Source organism: Anolis sagrei, chromosome 2 (genome assembly GCF_037176765.1).
Source record: "Anolis sagrei isolate rAnoSag1 chromosome 2, rAnoSag1.mat, whole genome shotgun sequence".
NCBI lineage: Eukaryota > Metazoa > Chordata > Lepidosauria > Squamata > Dactyloidae > Anolis > Anolis sagrei.
Window position 1 is genome coordinate 6,990,955 of NC_090022.1, and position 16,000 is coordinate 7,006,954.

A 16,000-nucleotide genomic window follows, 5' to 3' on the forward strand; every position below is an offset into this window, starting at 1 on the left:
CCATCCATCTTGCCCTTGGTCGGCCCCTCTTCCTTTTGCCTTCCACTTTCCCCAGCATAATTGTCTTTGCTGTCTCTTCGTGATGTGGCCAAAGGACTTCAACTTTGTCTCTAGTATCCTTCCCTCCAATGAGCAGCCGGGCTTTATTTCCTGGAGGATGGACTGGTTGGATCTTCTCGCAGTCCAAGGCACTCTCAGAACTTTCCTCCAACACCACAGTCCAAAAGCATCTCTCTTCCTTCACTCAGCCTTCTCTAAGGTCCTGCTCTCACATCCGTAGGTTACTACGGGGAATACCATGGCTTTGACTAGGTGGATAATATATAGTATCATAGATTTGAAAGGGACCCCTAAAGAAGCACAATTATATATTGCATGTTTCAGAGTAGGCAAACCAGAAAATCTCTACATCAACACTGACAAAGAAACAGCAAGAAATGCAATCGAGGTGGAATTTAAAAAGGTTTCACCCTGAAGGAGAGACCCTGCGGACCCACCAAAGAGGGCTGGCTACAATGGTGAGCAAAGAGAAGCCGCAATTTAAAAGATTTCCTTAAGTTCCCAAAAGAATCTCACCAAAGTTGAAGAAAGCGCCACCAAGATGATTTTATTGCGATCTAGCTGGAAAGGATGCAAAGCCGCAATATTTCGCCAAGCAAAGCATAACATGTACACAAATAAAAGCCTTTTTTATACAGAAAGAGAACTGTCAGATTTGAATTTCCTGTTCCCCGCCCCCCTGTTGGCTCGATGATGATTGACTGGTGCTCTACAGCTGGGAGGAGGCTTGGCCGCCTCCTGGGTGCCTGTATCAATAGCTGAGCTTTTGCCGCCTCGGCTCCCCGACGAATCAGAAGAGAGAGGCAGGACGAGAGGGAAGCAATGGATTCTTGAGAGGATTATGGAGATAGGGGATATCCTAACGGCCAGCCCAGCAGGTCCTGGGGGCCTGTAAGCCAGTCAATTCTATTGTCTCTGATTGATAGCAATAAACACTGATGTCTGGCAAGCCTGCCAGAATCCAGATTTTCCTGGAGCTGAGGTATGGGAACAATGAAGTAGAATTGGTGGAAGTTTCGGTGGAGGAAGAGTTGAATGGGTGATAGGACAGGTGTGACTTTCCGAAGGCCCCTTTTGTCCTATAGAGAGATGATCATCAATGTTAAGTGGTCATAGAATCATAGAATCAAAGAGTTGGTAGAGACCTCATGGGCCATCCAGTCCAACCCCATTCTGCCAAGAAGCAGGAATATTGCATTCAAATCACCCTTGACAGATGGCCATCCAGCCTCTGTTTAAAAGCTTCCAAAGAAGGAGCCTCCACCACACTCCGGGGCAGAGAGTTCCACTGCTGAACGGCTCTCACAGTCAGGAAGTTCTTCCTCGTGTTCAGATGGAATCTCCTCTCTTGTAGTTTGAAGACATTGTTCCGCGTCCTAGTCTCCAGGGAAGCAGAAAATAAGCTTGCTCCCTCCTCCCTGCGGCTTCCTCTCACATATTTATACATGGCTATCATATCTCCTCTCAGCCTTCTCTTCTTCAGGCTAAACATGCCCAGCTCCTTAAGCCGCTCCTCATAGGGCTTGTTCTCCAGACCCTTGATCATTTTAGTCGCCCTCCTCTGGACACATTCCAGCTTGTCAATATCTCTCTTGAATTGTGGTGCCCAGAATTGGACACAATATTCCAGGTGTGGTCTAACCAAAGCAGAATAGAGGGGTAGCATTACTTCCTTAGATCTAGACACTATGCTCCTATTGATGCAGGCCAAAATCCCATTGGCTTTTTTTGCCGCCACATCACATTGTTGGCTCATGTTTAACTTGTTGTCCACGAGGACTCCAAGATCTTTTTCACATGTACTGCTCTCGAGCCAGGCGTCCCCCATTCTGTATTTTTGCATTTTGTTTTTCCTGCCAAAGTGGAGTATCTTGCATTTGTCACTGTTGAACTTCATTTTGTTAGTTTGGGCCCATCTCTCTAATCTGTCAAGATCGTTTTGAACCCTATTCCTGTCCTCTGGAGTATTGGTCGCCTCCCCTGGGGGGGGGGGGGTCCAACTCCGAGCCCCAAAGGTCACGACCCATTGTTATTGTCCATGCAATAAGTGTCTTTTGATAAGGGTGTTTTCAACTGAGGATTTCCTTCCTTCCAGGGTCACAGGGGTGGCTTCTTATATATTTTTATACATTTTCAATAAAAGGGAATTGGGCAAAAGGGTCAGGAAAAGGTCAGATACACAGGGGAAGATATAGAAATATAGAAATCATGACATAGAAAACATACCCACTTATCCCTCCCACCAGAGTCTCGTGGCCATTTGAAGGAGCTTTGAACCCCTTCGCATTTCCATGAGGGAATAGATGGGGACCCCAGAGTTTTTCCATTTAGCCCAGTTGGGGTATACCCTGGGACTAAGGGGCGATGCAAGGAATACATGGGGTTCATGCAGGGAAGTGGGGAGAGGGGTCCCCGATACCTAAAAATTCATTTAAAAATGAAATGAATGGGAAGAGAAACATAAAGCATAATGTTTCTCCTAGCTAACCTTTAGCCTAGACAAGTAAATGTTTTTCAGCTCAAAAGAGAGTCCCTTTGTTTGTGAGATGGGGGACCATCAGGAGAGTCGTTAATTCTCTAGCCCAGGTGTGTCTCAGATGGAAAAAGTCAAATACTTTTGTGACATGATTTTCAGTGATAAATGTGTTACCTTCTGCTATAAATATATGAAAATAGGGCATAAAGCCTTGATTAAATGATACACACTATCCCAACATGGGAAGGGTCCTTGTTGTTGCTGTTGTTAGTGTCTTGGCAAATTGACCAAGACTTAACAGGTGAAGGACATGGTTATGGAGACAGGCATTAGATGAGTGAGCCAACACCCTGAGATATGGATGGAGGATGATGAACAACGATTTTAGTGTGACGACTGACCATTGTAGTTATTGAATGTAATTGCTGTTTTAATGTTTTACTGTAATATGAATTATGATGTTTTATTGACTGTATGTGATATTATGGTTGGAAACCAGTCTGAGTCCCTCAAGAGAGGTGAGAAGGTCGGCATACAAAACTTTAAATAAATAAATAAAATAGTTTTCCAGCCTCTCCTAATACAACTAGTATTACTATCACTGCCAGCAGACTCTATCACAACAGTGCTATACATTGGTCTTGTGCAGGTACAGCTGTACCAGGAGCTCCAATTTTGTTTGCTTTGCATTGAATGTGTGTTGTAGCCCTAAGTTTCAGGGACTCTGCAGATAAGTGGCTTCTTTTGGCTGCAATCATAGGGCAGGCCACCTGTCAATTATGGTTAGGTTCCCTGGTCCCGCCCCCTTTTTGGGTTTTAGAGGGAATAGGAGCCATTTTGGGTTCTGTCCACACAGAGAAGCCTTTCATGCAGGACATAATACCAAGAGCTCCTGTAGAAAGCTTCATCTTCTACGGCTTGGCCGGGGAGATATACAGCCCACAGCTTGACTGGGGTTATACAGCCCTACGGTTCCTTTGCTGAAGGACTTCAGTCAGCCATCACGGAAACCTGAATTTTTTTTCCCTGGAAGTCTACAAAGCTCTGCTTGGTAAGGGTCACTTGCGGAAGCCAGAAGCAGTTGGTACCGGGTGCAGGGGCTCCACGCCAACAGAGGCAAAGAAAGACTGCCCAGATTAGAAGTTAAGGATTTCCCCATTAGTTACAGTTATGAAGATAGTGCCTGTTCCCTGTGGACAAGATTGAGAGAGAACCAATAGACTGTTAAGAAAGCCTTAAAGTTCCTGTTTGTTTTCATTAATAAAGAACTTTTTTGAACTTTTAAGCAATCTAAAGACTCTGTTTTAAGGAAATCCAAAGGCTTTTAATCTGAGGCAGCCCTGTTGGGCACACAGAATTTATGTCCTGCCTACAGTCTTATGCATAGGCCCAGCGTGCAACAGCACAGGTCTACTCTTGTACTTGTTAGGATTTTCTGTATTTTTAGGGAAAGTCACTCAAAAATATAGCAGAGCATCCAAAATACAAACAGAATACTTAGTGCTGAGCGTTCAGTTCACAGCAAGCAGAGTATGAAGTGTTGAGGGTGGAAAAGAATTTAGAGCTTATGAGGCAACGATCCAGAGTTCAATTTTTCAAAATACAAAAAGTTTGTGCAATGTAATGCAATGCGGGGGGAGGGGGGGATATTATGGTATGTGTATATATGTATAATGTCAGGCAGACATGAGGTGTTGGAGCTACATGGGGGAAGTGTGGAATTGAACCTCATAAACTCAGTGACTTGTAGTTCATGCTTGAAACACACTTTCTCTGTCTTTGTGTATATTTCTTCTATGTGTAATCCAAACCTGGATCCAATATGTAACTTGTTAACTTCTCCTCACAGGTTTACTTCAATGTATTCACAGACTGACTTCAAGCCGTACAGCTTTAATCCAGTAACTTGACACGTCTTCAATATAGATATGTTGAAATAAATAAATGTTTATTTATGAATTCTTCTGCACATAAGCTTATCTGTTACAAAGAAATGTTTATTTATGAATTCTTCTGCACATAAGCTTATCTGTTACAAAGAAATGTTTATTTATGAATTCTTCTGCACATAAGCTTATATGTTACAAAGTACATTACTTCAGTTCCACCTGGATATGACTGTAACTGTTTTTCACTCCTTTAAATACACAACATTGTTATTTTATAACTTTCAAACAGTTAACTTTGTTGCACGTAAGCAGAATTTAGTCTGGTCCAATGCAAAAGGCACAATAAATTTGCACAAAAGCAGGAGGAAAAAAAAAACAGAAAACTTTACTCTTGTCATCAGAGTTAAAACATTAACTTACAGTGCTGTATACAAAATAAATAGTGCCGCAAACTTACATCGTCCTTGTAAGAAATACAGAACGCAAAAAACAAGGCGTCTTAATCTTCCTTCAAATGAGCAGCGTAAATGGTTGAGCAAAATGCTGCGAGAATAAGCTCCTCAGAGCAAAAGCTTTGTGAGCATAGAGCTGAACTGTATTCTAAACCACATACAGTTACACCCCACCGTAACAGCAAACTTACTTGCTGACCTAGATTAGCAGCTGCACATAATAATTAACAGTATAACGTTTTCTGTAACACACACACACACACATATATTTGGTGCTGATCCTTTTACAAACTTGTTTCTGCTCTGTTAAGCCACTTTCTTCTCCTTCAAAATAGATTTCTCCTCAGTCACCTGGCTTGTTGTCTTTTAACCTTAAAGGCACACTCTTCTGTCAATACTTGTGTGATGTAAAGGAATCTCTGCGCTAGGTTCTTGTGGGTTTTTTCGGGCTATAGAGCCATGTTCTAGAGGCATTTCTCCTGACGTTTCGCCTGCATCTATGGCAAGCATCCTCAGAGGTAGTGAGGATTGCCATAGATGCAGGCGAAACGTCAGGAGAAATGCCTCTAGAACATGGCTCTATAGCCCGAAAAAACCCACAAGAACCTAATCTCTGCGCTATTCCTACAGGTCTTGCCACTTCTTAAGCATTTGAATGGCTTTTGGCCCATGTGGCTTCTCTGATGGCAACAGAAGGCACTGCAATCGCTGATGTGCTTTCCACACTCCCGGCATTTATACAGTTTCTCACCAGTGTGGATCTTCCTATGGCAAGAAAGCTGGGCGCTCTGCTGGAAGCTCTTGTGGCACTTGTGTGGATTCTATTATGCACAGTAAGATACTCTTTCACACAGAAGCTCTTTCCACACTCCTGGCACTTGTAGGGTTTCTCTTTCATGTGGGTCCTTTCATGCAAACTGAGATTCCTCCTCGAACGGGAGTTCTTTCCACATTTCACACATTTATATGGTTTTTCTCCTGTGTGGGTTGTTTTGTGGCATTAAGTTCCCATTTTGTACTGCAGCCCTTTCCACACACCACACATTTGTGTGTTTTCTCTCTTGTGTGGGTTATTTTATGTTGAGTAAGGTTTCCTTTCGCACTGAAGCTCTTTCCACACTCCAAGCATTCATATGGTTTCTCTTTCGTGTGGGTCCTTTCATGCACACTGAGATTCATCTTGGTGCTGAAGCTCTTTTCACACTTCGCACATTTATATGGTCTCTCTCCTGTGTGAATTCTTGTATGCCTAGTAAGGTGTCCTCTCACAACGAAACTCTTTCCACACTCCAAGCATTTATATGGTTTCTCTCCTGTGTGGATTCTTCTGTGCACTTTCAGGTGTGAACTATCAGCGAAGCTCTTTCCACACTCCAGGCATTTATAGGGTTTCTCTTTCGTGTGGATCCTTTTATGCGTATTGAGATTCGTCGTCGCACTGAAGCTCTTTCCACATTCCAGACATTTATATGGTTTCTCTCCTGTGTGGATTCTTCCATGCTTTTTGAGGGATGCACTCGCAGTGAAGCTCTTTCCACATTCCACACATGTATACGGTTTTTCTCCCGTGTGGATTCTTTTGTGCAAATTAAATTTCCATTTTGTAGCGCATTCCTTTCCACACTCCATACATTTATAAGGCAGACTTTCTCCTGTGTGGGTTCTTTTGTGCACTTTAAGTTTCCATTTCGTAGCACAGTCCTCTCCGCACTCCACACATTTATATGGTTTCTCTCCTGTGTGGGTTCTTGTATGTACAGTAAAGTGTCCTCTCTCCCTGAAACTCTTTCCACACTCCTGGCATTTATATGGTTTATCTCCTGTGTGGATTCTTCTGTGCACTTTCAGGTATGCTTTCTCAGTGAAGGACTTCCCACACTCCAGGCATTTATGATGCAGTTTTTCTCCCGTGTGGGTTTTTTTGTGCTCACTAAGATACCATTTGGAACAGTAGCTCTTTCCACATTCCACACATTTATACGGTTTCTCTCCTGCATTGATTTTTTTATACGTTTTCTCCTCGTTCTCACTCTCCCTCCCATCTTTGCCATCTTTGCCTGGAAAAGACAGACAGAGAAATATTTCAATAGTGAAAGGTTACATCAGTGGCTCTGGCTTCAGCCCCCGTCCCAAAAATTGCAGAATGACTGCTCTTTGACACCACTTCAACCGCCATGGCTTGATGCTTTTTGGAACAATGAGATTGGACTGGATGGACCATGAGGTCTCTTCCAACTCTATGATTCTATGTTTCAGCGTGAAGGCAAAGACAGGGTTCACTCTAGACATTGTGTAATCTGATTTTTTCTTATCTAAAATGAGAGACCATCCAGTCCAACCCCCTCTCCAGCTATTACAAAGGTAACCACCTGAAGCCTAACCCTGCCAAGACACAAGTGTATGCTTTCCACCTACAGTACCACGAAGCCAACAGGAAAATTGAAAGTTACCTGGAAAGGTCAAGAGCTTGAACATTGTTTCCAACCTCAATATCTTGGTGTCACCTTAGATCAGTGGTTCTCAACCTGGGGTCCCTAGATGTTTTTGGCCTACAATTCCCAGAAATCCTAACAGCTGGTAAACTGGCTGGGATTTCTGGGAGTTGTAGGCCAAAAACATCTGGGGATCCAAGGTTGAGAAGCACTGCCTTAGATGGAACACTAACATAGGAAACACTGCATGAACACCAAGCACAAAGTTTGTTGTTTATTTGTTCAGTCACTTCTGACTCTTCGTGACCTCCTGGACCAGCCCATGCCAGAGCTCTTTATCTGCCGTCACCACCCCCAGCTCCTTCAGAGTCAAGCCAGTCACTACAAGGATACCTCCATCCACCTTGCCCTTGGTCGACCCCTCTTCCTTTTTCCTTCCATTTTTCCCAGCATCATCCTCTTCTCCAAGCTTTCCTGTCTTCTCATGATGTGGTCAAAGTCCTTCGTCTTAAAAACAAATTTAATTTATTTTCATTTGCAGCATTTTTACCCCACCCATCTCCACCCCTGGAGCGGGACTCAGAGCTGCACGCAATAATATCCTCTTCTGTCATGCACTGGGCCTGTCATGATTGTCTTTTGAATAGGAAGTGCACTTTGTGCCCAGCAGGAAGCCAGGGCGCCTCGAAAGAGGCCCTCAAGGATTTTCCTGTAGAAATGGTCTTTAGAGTCTTTAATGATTTATCAAAGTCCTTTATTATTGAACAAATTAAACAGATACTTCTCAAATTTTCAGTGAGTCAAACAAATGCTTCAAGGGTCTGAGTCCACTGGTGGCTTCCTTAATCTTGTCCACAAGGGACAGGCAACTGTCTTCGTTAATTGTTCTTTCACTTTAAGAGGAAAACCCTTTTTTAACCTCTCCCAGGCTGTCTACTATCTAAGCTTTACTGATGTGGGTTCTACTACCAGATTCAAACTGCATCTTGAGTAGACCTACCAGTAAAGGCTTGTAGATTCTCCAGCTGGAGTCCTTTAGGTCTGTAAGGCTGCTTTCCCTCCGGAATTTCTTAAGAAACCTTTTTGGGGCTGTTTGCCTCAGATGCTGTAAGACTGAGAGGCTGTGAGCTCCCTGCCAGAGCTTTTGGGACTGTTTTCCCTCGGATCTCCTGTTTCTGTTTCCCTGGAATTCTTAAGAAGTGAAGCTTTTCTGCGGATGAAGCTACTCCACATCTTATAGCTTGGTTTCCTTCTGTAAGACTAACTAAAAATGGCTCCCTCTCCTCCCATGTCCCTGGGAGAAGGGGCGGATCCAAACTTAACAATGATAGACAGGTGGCTTGCCCTATGACTGCAAACCAAGGGAAGTCACCTTTGCAAATCCCTGAAACCTTGAAATGCACGCAAACATTAAAATAGAAAGAAAATTAAGTTGGAGCTTCCGGTACAGACGTACCAGCACATATCCTGTGGAAACTTATTGGCAGCACATGGGGTGCAGACCCAAAATTAAGGAGAACATCATCCCTAGACTTGTCTTACCCAACGGCCGAGTATGCCTGCCCTGTTTGGCACAAGTCTGCTTGTTCTGCCTCTGTGATATTTGGGTTAGATTGGAAGGAATTTTACACAAAGGACAGATTGGAGGCTGTGTGCAAAGTAAAATAATGTTTAGTTCTTGTTCCAACAGACCTCACATCTGAGGATGCTTGCCATAGATGCAGGCGAAACGTCAGGAGAAATGCCTCAAGAACATGGCCATATAGCCAGAAAAAACCCACAAGAACTTAGGGATTCCAGCCATGAAAGCCTTCGACAATAAAATAATGTTTATTTAAACCAACTGAATTTCCTTTCCTTTGTTTGCCACTGTATGAAAGGAAACTGAAACCACAATTTCTTTTGTTATAACCCAATCAGTTCTTAATATTTGGTGTGACACATTTTGTGTTCTATTCCAGCAGTATTGTACCCCTAACAGGTCCAATTAGTCTCCCCCAAATACTGCCACACTCCCTCCCTAACCTACCTGAGAAAGAAGGACGAAGAGGAAGCTGGCTCCACTCGTTTTCGCTCAGCACCTTTGCACTCCCGTTGCCCTCCTCCTTCACCACCCACCGGAGGGGTGCTCCCTGCTTGGTGTCAGCCTCATTGGCAATTCCCCAGGATCCACCATCGCTTCTCTCAGCCGGGGCAACATCAAGGTCTTCTCCTGGTTCCCCTTTGCATTGCTCTTTCTTTGCATCGGGGCCAAGAGCGTCCTCCTTGGGGGTCTTCTCCCCAGCAATTCCCCAGGGTCCACCATCGCTTCTCTCAGCCAGGGTGATGTCAAGGTCTTCTCCTGGTTCCTCTTTGCATTGCTCTGGCTTTACATTGGGGCCAAGAGCATCCTCGAGGAGGGTCTTCTCCCCAGCAATTCCCCAGGGTCCGCCATCGCTTCTCTCAGCCGGGGTGATGTCAAGGTCTTCTCCTGGTTCCTCTTTGCATTGCTCTGGCTTTACATTGGGGCCAAGAGCATCCTCGAGGAGGGTCTTCTCCCCAGCAATTCCCCAGGGTCCGCCATCGCTTCTCCCAACCGGGGTGATATCAAGGTCTTCTTCTGGTTCCTCTTTGCATTGCTCTGGCTTTACATTGGGGCCAAGAGCATACTCTAGGAGTGTCTTCTCCCAAGCAATTTCCCAGGGTCCGCCATTACTTCTCCCAACCGGGGTGATGTCAAGGTCTTCTCCTGGTTCCTCTTTGCATTGCTCTTTCTTTACATCGGGGCCAAGAGCATCCTCCTCGGGGGTCTTCTCCCCAGCAATTCCCCAGGGTCCGCCATCGCTTCTCTCAGCCGGGATGATGTCAAGGTCTTCTCCTGGTTCCTCTTTGCATTGCTCTGGCTTTACATTGGGGCCAAGAGCGTCCTCCTCGGGGGTCTCCTCCCCAGCAATTCCCCAGGGTCCGCCATCGCTTCTCCCAGCCGGGGTGATGTCAAGGTCTTCTCCTGGTTCCTCTTTGCATTGCTCTTTCTTTACATCGGGGCCAAGAGCATCCTCCTCAGGGGTCTTCTCCCCAGCAATTCCCCAGGGTCCGCCATCGCTTCTCTCAGCCAGGGTGATGTCAAGGTCTTCTCCTGGTTCCTCTTTGATTTGCTCTGGCTTTACATCAGGGCCAAGAGCATCCTCGAGGAGGGTCTTCTCCCCAGCAATTCCCCAGGGTCCACCATCGCTTCTCACGCCCAGGGCGATGTCAAGGTCTTCTCCTGGTTCCTCTTTGCATTGCACTGGCTTTACATCAGGGCCAAGAGCATCCTCTAGGAGGGTCTTCTCCCCAGCAATTCCCCAGGGTCCGCCATCGCTTCTCCCAGCCGGGGTGATTTCAAGGTCTTCTTCTGGTTCCTCTTTGCATTGCTCTGGCTTTACATTGGGGCCAAGAGCATACTCTAGGAGGGTCTTCTCCCAAGCAATTTCCCAGGGTCCGCCATTGCTTCTCCCAACCGGGGTGATGTCAAGGTCTTCTCCTGGTTCCTTTTTGCATTGCTCTGGCTTTACATTGGGGCCAAGAGCGTCCTCCTCAGGGGTCTTCTCCCCAGCAATTTGCCAGGGTCCGCCATCGCTTCTCTCAGCCGGGGTGATGTCAAGGTCTTCTCTTGGTTCCTTTTTGCATTGCTCTGGCTTTACATTGGGGCAAAGAGCATCCTCCTCGGGGGTCTTCTCCCCAGCAATTTCCCAGGGTCCGCCATTGCTTCTCTCAGCCGGGGTGATGTCAAGGTCTTCTCCTGATTCCTCTTTGATTTGCTCTGGCTTTACATTGGGGACAAGAGCGTCCTCCTCGGGGGTCTTCTCCCCAGCAATTCCCCAGGGTCCGCCATCGCTTCTCCCAGCCGGGGTGATGTCAAGGTCTTCTTCTGGTTCCTCTTTGCATTGCTCTGGCTTTACATTGGGGCCAAGAGCATACTCTAGGAGGGTCTTCTCCCAAGCAATTTCCCAGGGTCCGCCATTGCTTCTCCCAACCGGGGTGATGTCAAGGTCTTCTCTTGGTTCCTTTTTGCATTGCTCTGGCTTTACATCGGGGCCAAGAGCGTCCTCCTCGGGGGTCTTCTCCTTAGCAATTCCCCAGGGTCCACCATCGCTGCTCCCAGGCAGGGTGACATCAAGGTCTTCTCCTGCTTCCTCTTTGCATTGCTCTGGCTTTACATCGGGGCCAAGAGTGTCCTCCTGGGGGGTCTTCTCCCCAGCAATTCCCCAGGGTCCACAATTGCTGCTCCCAGCCAGGGTGACATCAAGGTCTTCTCCTGGTTCCTTTTTGCATTGCTCTGGCTTTACCTCGGGACCAAGAGCATCCTCCTCGGGGGTCTTCTCCTCAGCAATTCCCCAGGGTCCACCATCACTTCTAACAGCCGGGGTGATGTCAAGGTCTTCTGGTTCCTCTTTGATTGCTGACGTGTTGCAGTTAAACATCTTCTGGCAGTGAAATAAGGGTCAATCTGCATCCATTCTGTAGTATAAAGATTTTATTATTTATTTATTTACTACGCTTATTACTTATTTATTTACTATTCCGCCCTTATCAGCCCGAAGCCGACTCAGGGCGGCGTACAAGCAGACAACAATTAGATGCCGACACACATAAATACACCATTTAAAACAGGTTAAATCACATAATAAAATTAATAATAAAAAGGTTTAAAACAATAAAAATCTGGGTTGTTGTAGGTTCTTCTGGGCTATATGGCCATGTTCTAGAGGCATTCTCTCCTGACGTTTCGCCTGCATCTATGGCAAGGATCCTCAGAGGATGCTTGCCATAGATGCAGGCGAAACGTCAGGAGAAAATGCCTCTAGAACATGGCCACATAGCCCGAAAGAACCTACAACAACACAGTGATTCCGGCCATGAAAGCCTTCGACAATACAATAAAAAAATCAATGAGTTCTGGGTTAAAATCCATGTCCATTTGCATTATGAAGCCGTTCCGTATTCATTCGCAATACTGAATTGTCTGGTTACAATGAGGCTCCACAAGCTGGCTTGAAGAGCCAGGTTTTCACTCTTTTCCTAAAGATCAGGTGGGAGGGGGCCAATTTAGTATCCCAAGGAAGAGAGTTCCACGATCGAGGGGCCACCACTGAGAAGGCCCTATCTCTCGTTCCCGCCAAACACACCTGTGAGGCAGGCAGGACCGAGAGCAGGGCCTCCACGGATGATCTTAAAAATCCTGGAAGGTTCGTAAGGGGATACACGTTCGGATAGGTAAGTCGGGCCGGGACAGTTTAGGGCAGGGGTTCTCAACCGTCCTTATGCTGTGACCCCTTAATAAAATTCCGCATGTTGTGGTGACCCCCAACCATAAAATTATTTTCCTTCCTACTTCATAACTGTCATTTTGCTACTGTTATCAATCGTAATGTAAATATCTGATATGCAGGATGGATTTTCATTCACTGGACCAAATTTGGCATAAATACCCAATACGCCCAAATTTGAATACTGGTGGCGTTGCGGGGTTGCGGCTTGATTTTGTCATTTTGGAGTTGTGATTGCTGGGATTTGTAGTTCACTTGCAATCAAAGAGCATTCTGAACTCTACCAACGATGGAATTGAACCAAACTTGGCACACAGTTCTCCCATGACCAACTGAAAATACTGGAAGGGTTTGGTGGGCATTGACCTTGAGTTTTGGAGTTATAGTTCACCTACATACAGAGAGCACTGTGGACTCAAACTATGATAGATCTGGGCCAAACTTGGCACGAATACTCAATATGCCCAAATGTGAACACTGGTGGAGTTTGGGGAAAATAGTCCTTGACATTTTGGGAGTAGTGGTTGCTGGGATTTGTAGTTCACCTACAACCAAAAGCATTCTGAACCCCACCAACAACAGAATGGGGCCAAACTTACCACGTAGAACCCCCATGACCAACAGAAAATACTGTGTTTTCGGGTGGTCTTTAGTGACCCCTCTGACACTCCCACGTGACCCCTCCAGGGGTCCCGACCCCCAGGTTGAGAACCATTGGTTTAGGGCTTTATAGGCCAAAGCCAGAACTTTTGAATTGTGCAAATTGGGAGCCAGTGGAGCTGGGGCAAAAGAGGAGTTGTGTGCTCCCTGAGCACTGCTCCTGTTAGTAGCCTGGACCATTCGAAGCTTCTGGACAGTCTTCAAAGGCAACCCCACATAGAGTGCATTGCAATAGTCTATACAGGATGTAACCAGAGCGTGGACTACCGTGGCCAAGTCAGACTTCCCAAGATATATACAAAGCAAACACTTAGAAACAAATGCGGTCATTGCTAATAGTCAACATGGATTTATCAAAAACAAGTCATGCCAGACTCATCTGATCTCTTTTTCCGATAGAGCTACAAGCTGGGTAAATGCGGGGAATGCCGTGGATGTAGCGTACCTGGATTTCAGTAAGGCCTTCGACAAGGTCCCCCACGACCTTCTGGCAAGGAAACTAGTCCAATGTGGGCTAGGCAAAACTACGGTGAGGTGGATCTGTAATTGGTTAAATGGACGAGTTTGCAGACAACACCAAATTGGGAGGGAGAGCCAATAGTCCAGAGGACAGGAGCAGGATTCAAAATGATCTTGACAGATTAGAGAGATGGGCCAAAACTAACAAAATGAAGTTCAACAGTGACAAATGCAAGATACTCCACTTTGGCAGAAAAAACGAAATGCAAAGATACAGAATGGGGGACGCCTGGCTCGAGAGCAGTACGTGGGAAAAAGATCTTGGAGTCCTCGTGGAGTCCTCGTGGAGCCAGGAATGTGATGCGGCGGCAAAAAAAGACAATGGGATTTTGGCCTGCATCAATAGGAGCAGAGTATCTTGATCCAGGGAAGTCATGCTACCCCTCTATTCCGCCTTGGTTAGACCACACCTGGAATATTGTGTCCAATTCTGGGCACCACAATTCAAGAGAGATATTGACAAGCTGGAATGTGTCCAGAGGAGGGTGACTAAAATGATCAAGGGTCTGGAGAACAAGCCCTATGAGGAGTGGCTTAAGGAGCTGGGCATGTTTAGCCTGAAGAAGAGAAGGCTGAGAGGAGACATGATGAGGGCCATGTATAAATATGTGAGAGGAAGCCACAGGGAGGAGGGAGCAAGCTTGTTTTCTGCTTCCTTGGAGACTAGGACACAATGGAACAATGGTTTCAAACTACAAGAGAGGAGATTCCATCTGAACATGAGGAAGAACTTCCTGACTGTGAGAGCCGTTCAGCAGTGGAACTCTCTGCCCTGGAGTGTGGTGGAGGCTCCTTCTTTGGAAGCATTTAAACAGAGGCTGGATGGCCATCTGTCAGGGGTGATTTGAATGCAACATTCCTGCTTCTTGGCAGAATGGGGTTGGACTGGATGGCCCATGAGGTCTCTTCCAACTCTAGGATTCTATGATAGCCAAAAAGTAAGGCACTGGAACTACAACCTGATCCATCCCTGTCTGATGATGTTTACATTGTGACCAAACAGGATTGATAAATGCAACTTGAGGGTGCATCTACGCAGCAGAATTCAAGCGGTTTGACACCACTTCCACTGCCCTGGCTTACTGCTATGGAGTCCTGGGAGATATGGTTTCTACAAGGTCTTGAGCCTCCTCCTCCTTCTCCCCAAACTACATCTCCCAGGGCTCCACAGCACTCAGCCAGGGCACTTAAAAGTGGGGCCAATCTGCACCCTTACTTACTAAAAGTAACGAGTTCCTAGTAACGACACTGCAAGCAACCCATCACCTTCCTTCCTTCCAGCTCTCCTCTTCCCCCCAGTTTGGAAAATAACGACTTCCTTGTCTTTGCTGGCCACGCCCCCTTTCCCTCTTTGACCAATCAGCGCCCTCCTAGTCTTGCGTCATTTGTTGACGGAAGAACTCCTGCCAATGTGCTTCTTTCTCTCCACCTTCTGAGTCAGTGGGGCATCCCCGGAAGTGACGTTGAGGGTTCCCTCCCCTCTTCCCTAGGGCTGCCCACTCTGTCATTTTAACCCTTTCTGGGCCAGCAATACTACAACATACTAATGTTTGAGGGCTATGTCTCTCTCTCTCTCTAAATATATGCACACACATAATACAGGGTTAGTCAAAATGCATAGGCCAATAAGCCATTCAATTGAATGGCTTATTGGCCTATGCATTTTGACTAACCCTGTACAGTGAAAATATGTATGTTTGTGTGTGGCTCCTGCCTCCACAAACAGGAGACACCAATGGCCCTTCTTCCAATGACATTGCCAGTTGAACATGTCCTCTATCATCTATCAGACAGATGGCAAGCTATTTAATCTCAGCCGACTGAAAGCCAAATTCTGAACTCCACCAACAATGGACCTGGAACTCACTTGGCCACAGAACCCCCACGACTAACAACAAATACTGGAGGTCTTTGGAGGGATTTCTAGGAGTTTTTTTGGTCGTGTCGTGTCAGGAGCGACCTGAGAAACTGCAAGTCGCTCCTGTTGTGAGAGAATTTGCCGTCTGCAAGGACGTTGCCCAGGGGACGCCCTCCAAGGGTCATGTGGCTGGCATGACTGCATGGAGCACAGTTACCTTCCTGTCGCAGCAGTACCTATTGATCTACTCACATTTACATGTTTTCAAACTGCTAGGTTGGCAGAAGCTGGGGCTGACAGCGGGAGCTCACACCGCTCCCAGGATTTAAACCTGCAACCTTTTGGTCAACAAGCTCAGCAGCTCAG

At 46.2% G+C, this 16,000-nt stretch overlaps 1 protein-coding gene across 1 annotated transcript; it reads right to left on the reverse strand.

The window, feature by feature from the left end:
• Positions 1 to 5,739: 5,739 nt before the first annotated feature.
• On the reverse strand, positions 5,740 to 15,250 carry LOC132775343 (uncharacterized). The gene is made up of 3 exons (XM_067465117.1): positions 14,997 to 15,250; positions 9,339 to 11,788; positions 5,740 to 6,934 (listed from the first exon to the last, which is right to left on the reverse strand). Exons 2-3 carry the CDS (start codon positions 11,749 to 11,751, stop codon positions 5,832 to 5,834), a joined length of 3,516 nt encoding a protein of 1,171 aa, XP_067321218.1. The 5' UTR covers positions 11,752 to 11,788; positions 14,997 to 15,250; the 3' UTR covers positions 5,740 to 5,831.
• Between the last annotated feature and the right edge of the window lie 750 nt (positions 15,251 to 16,000).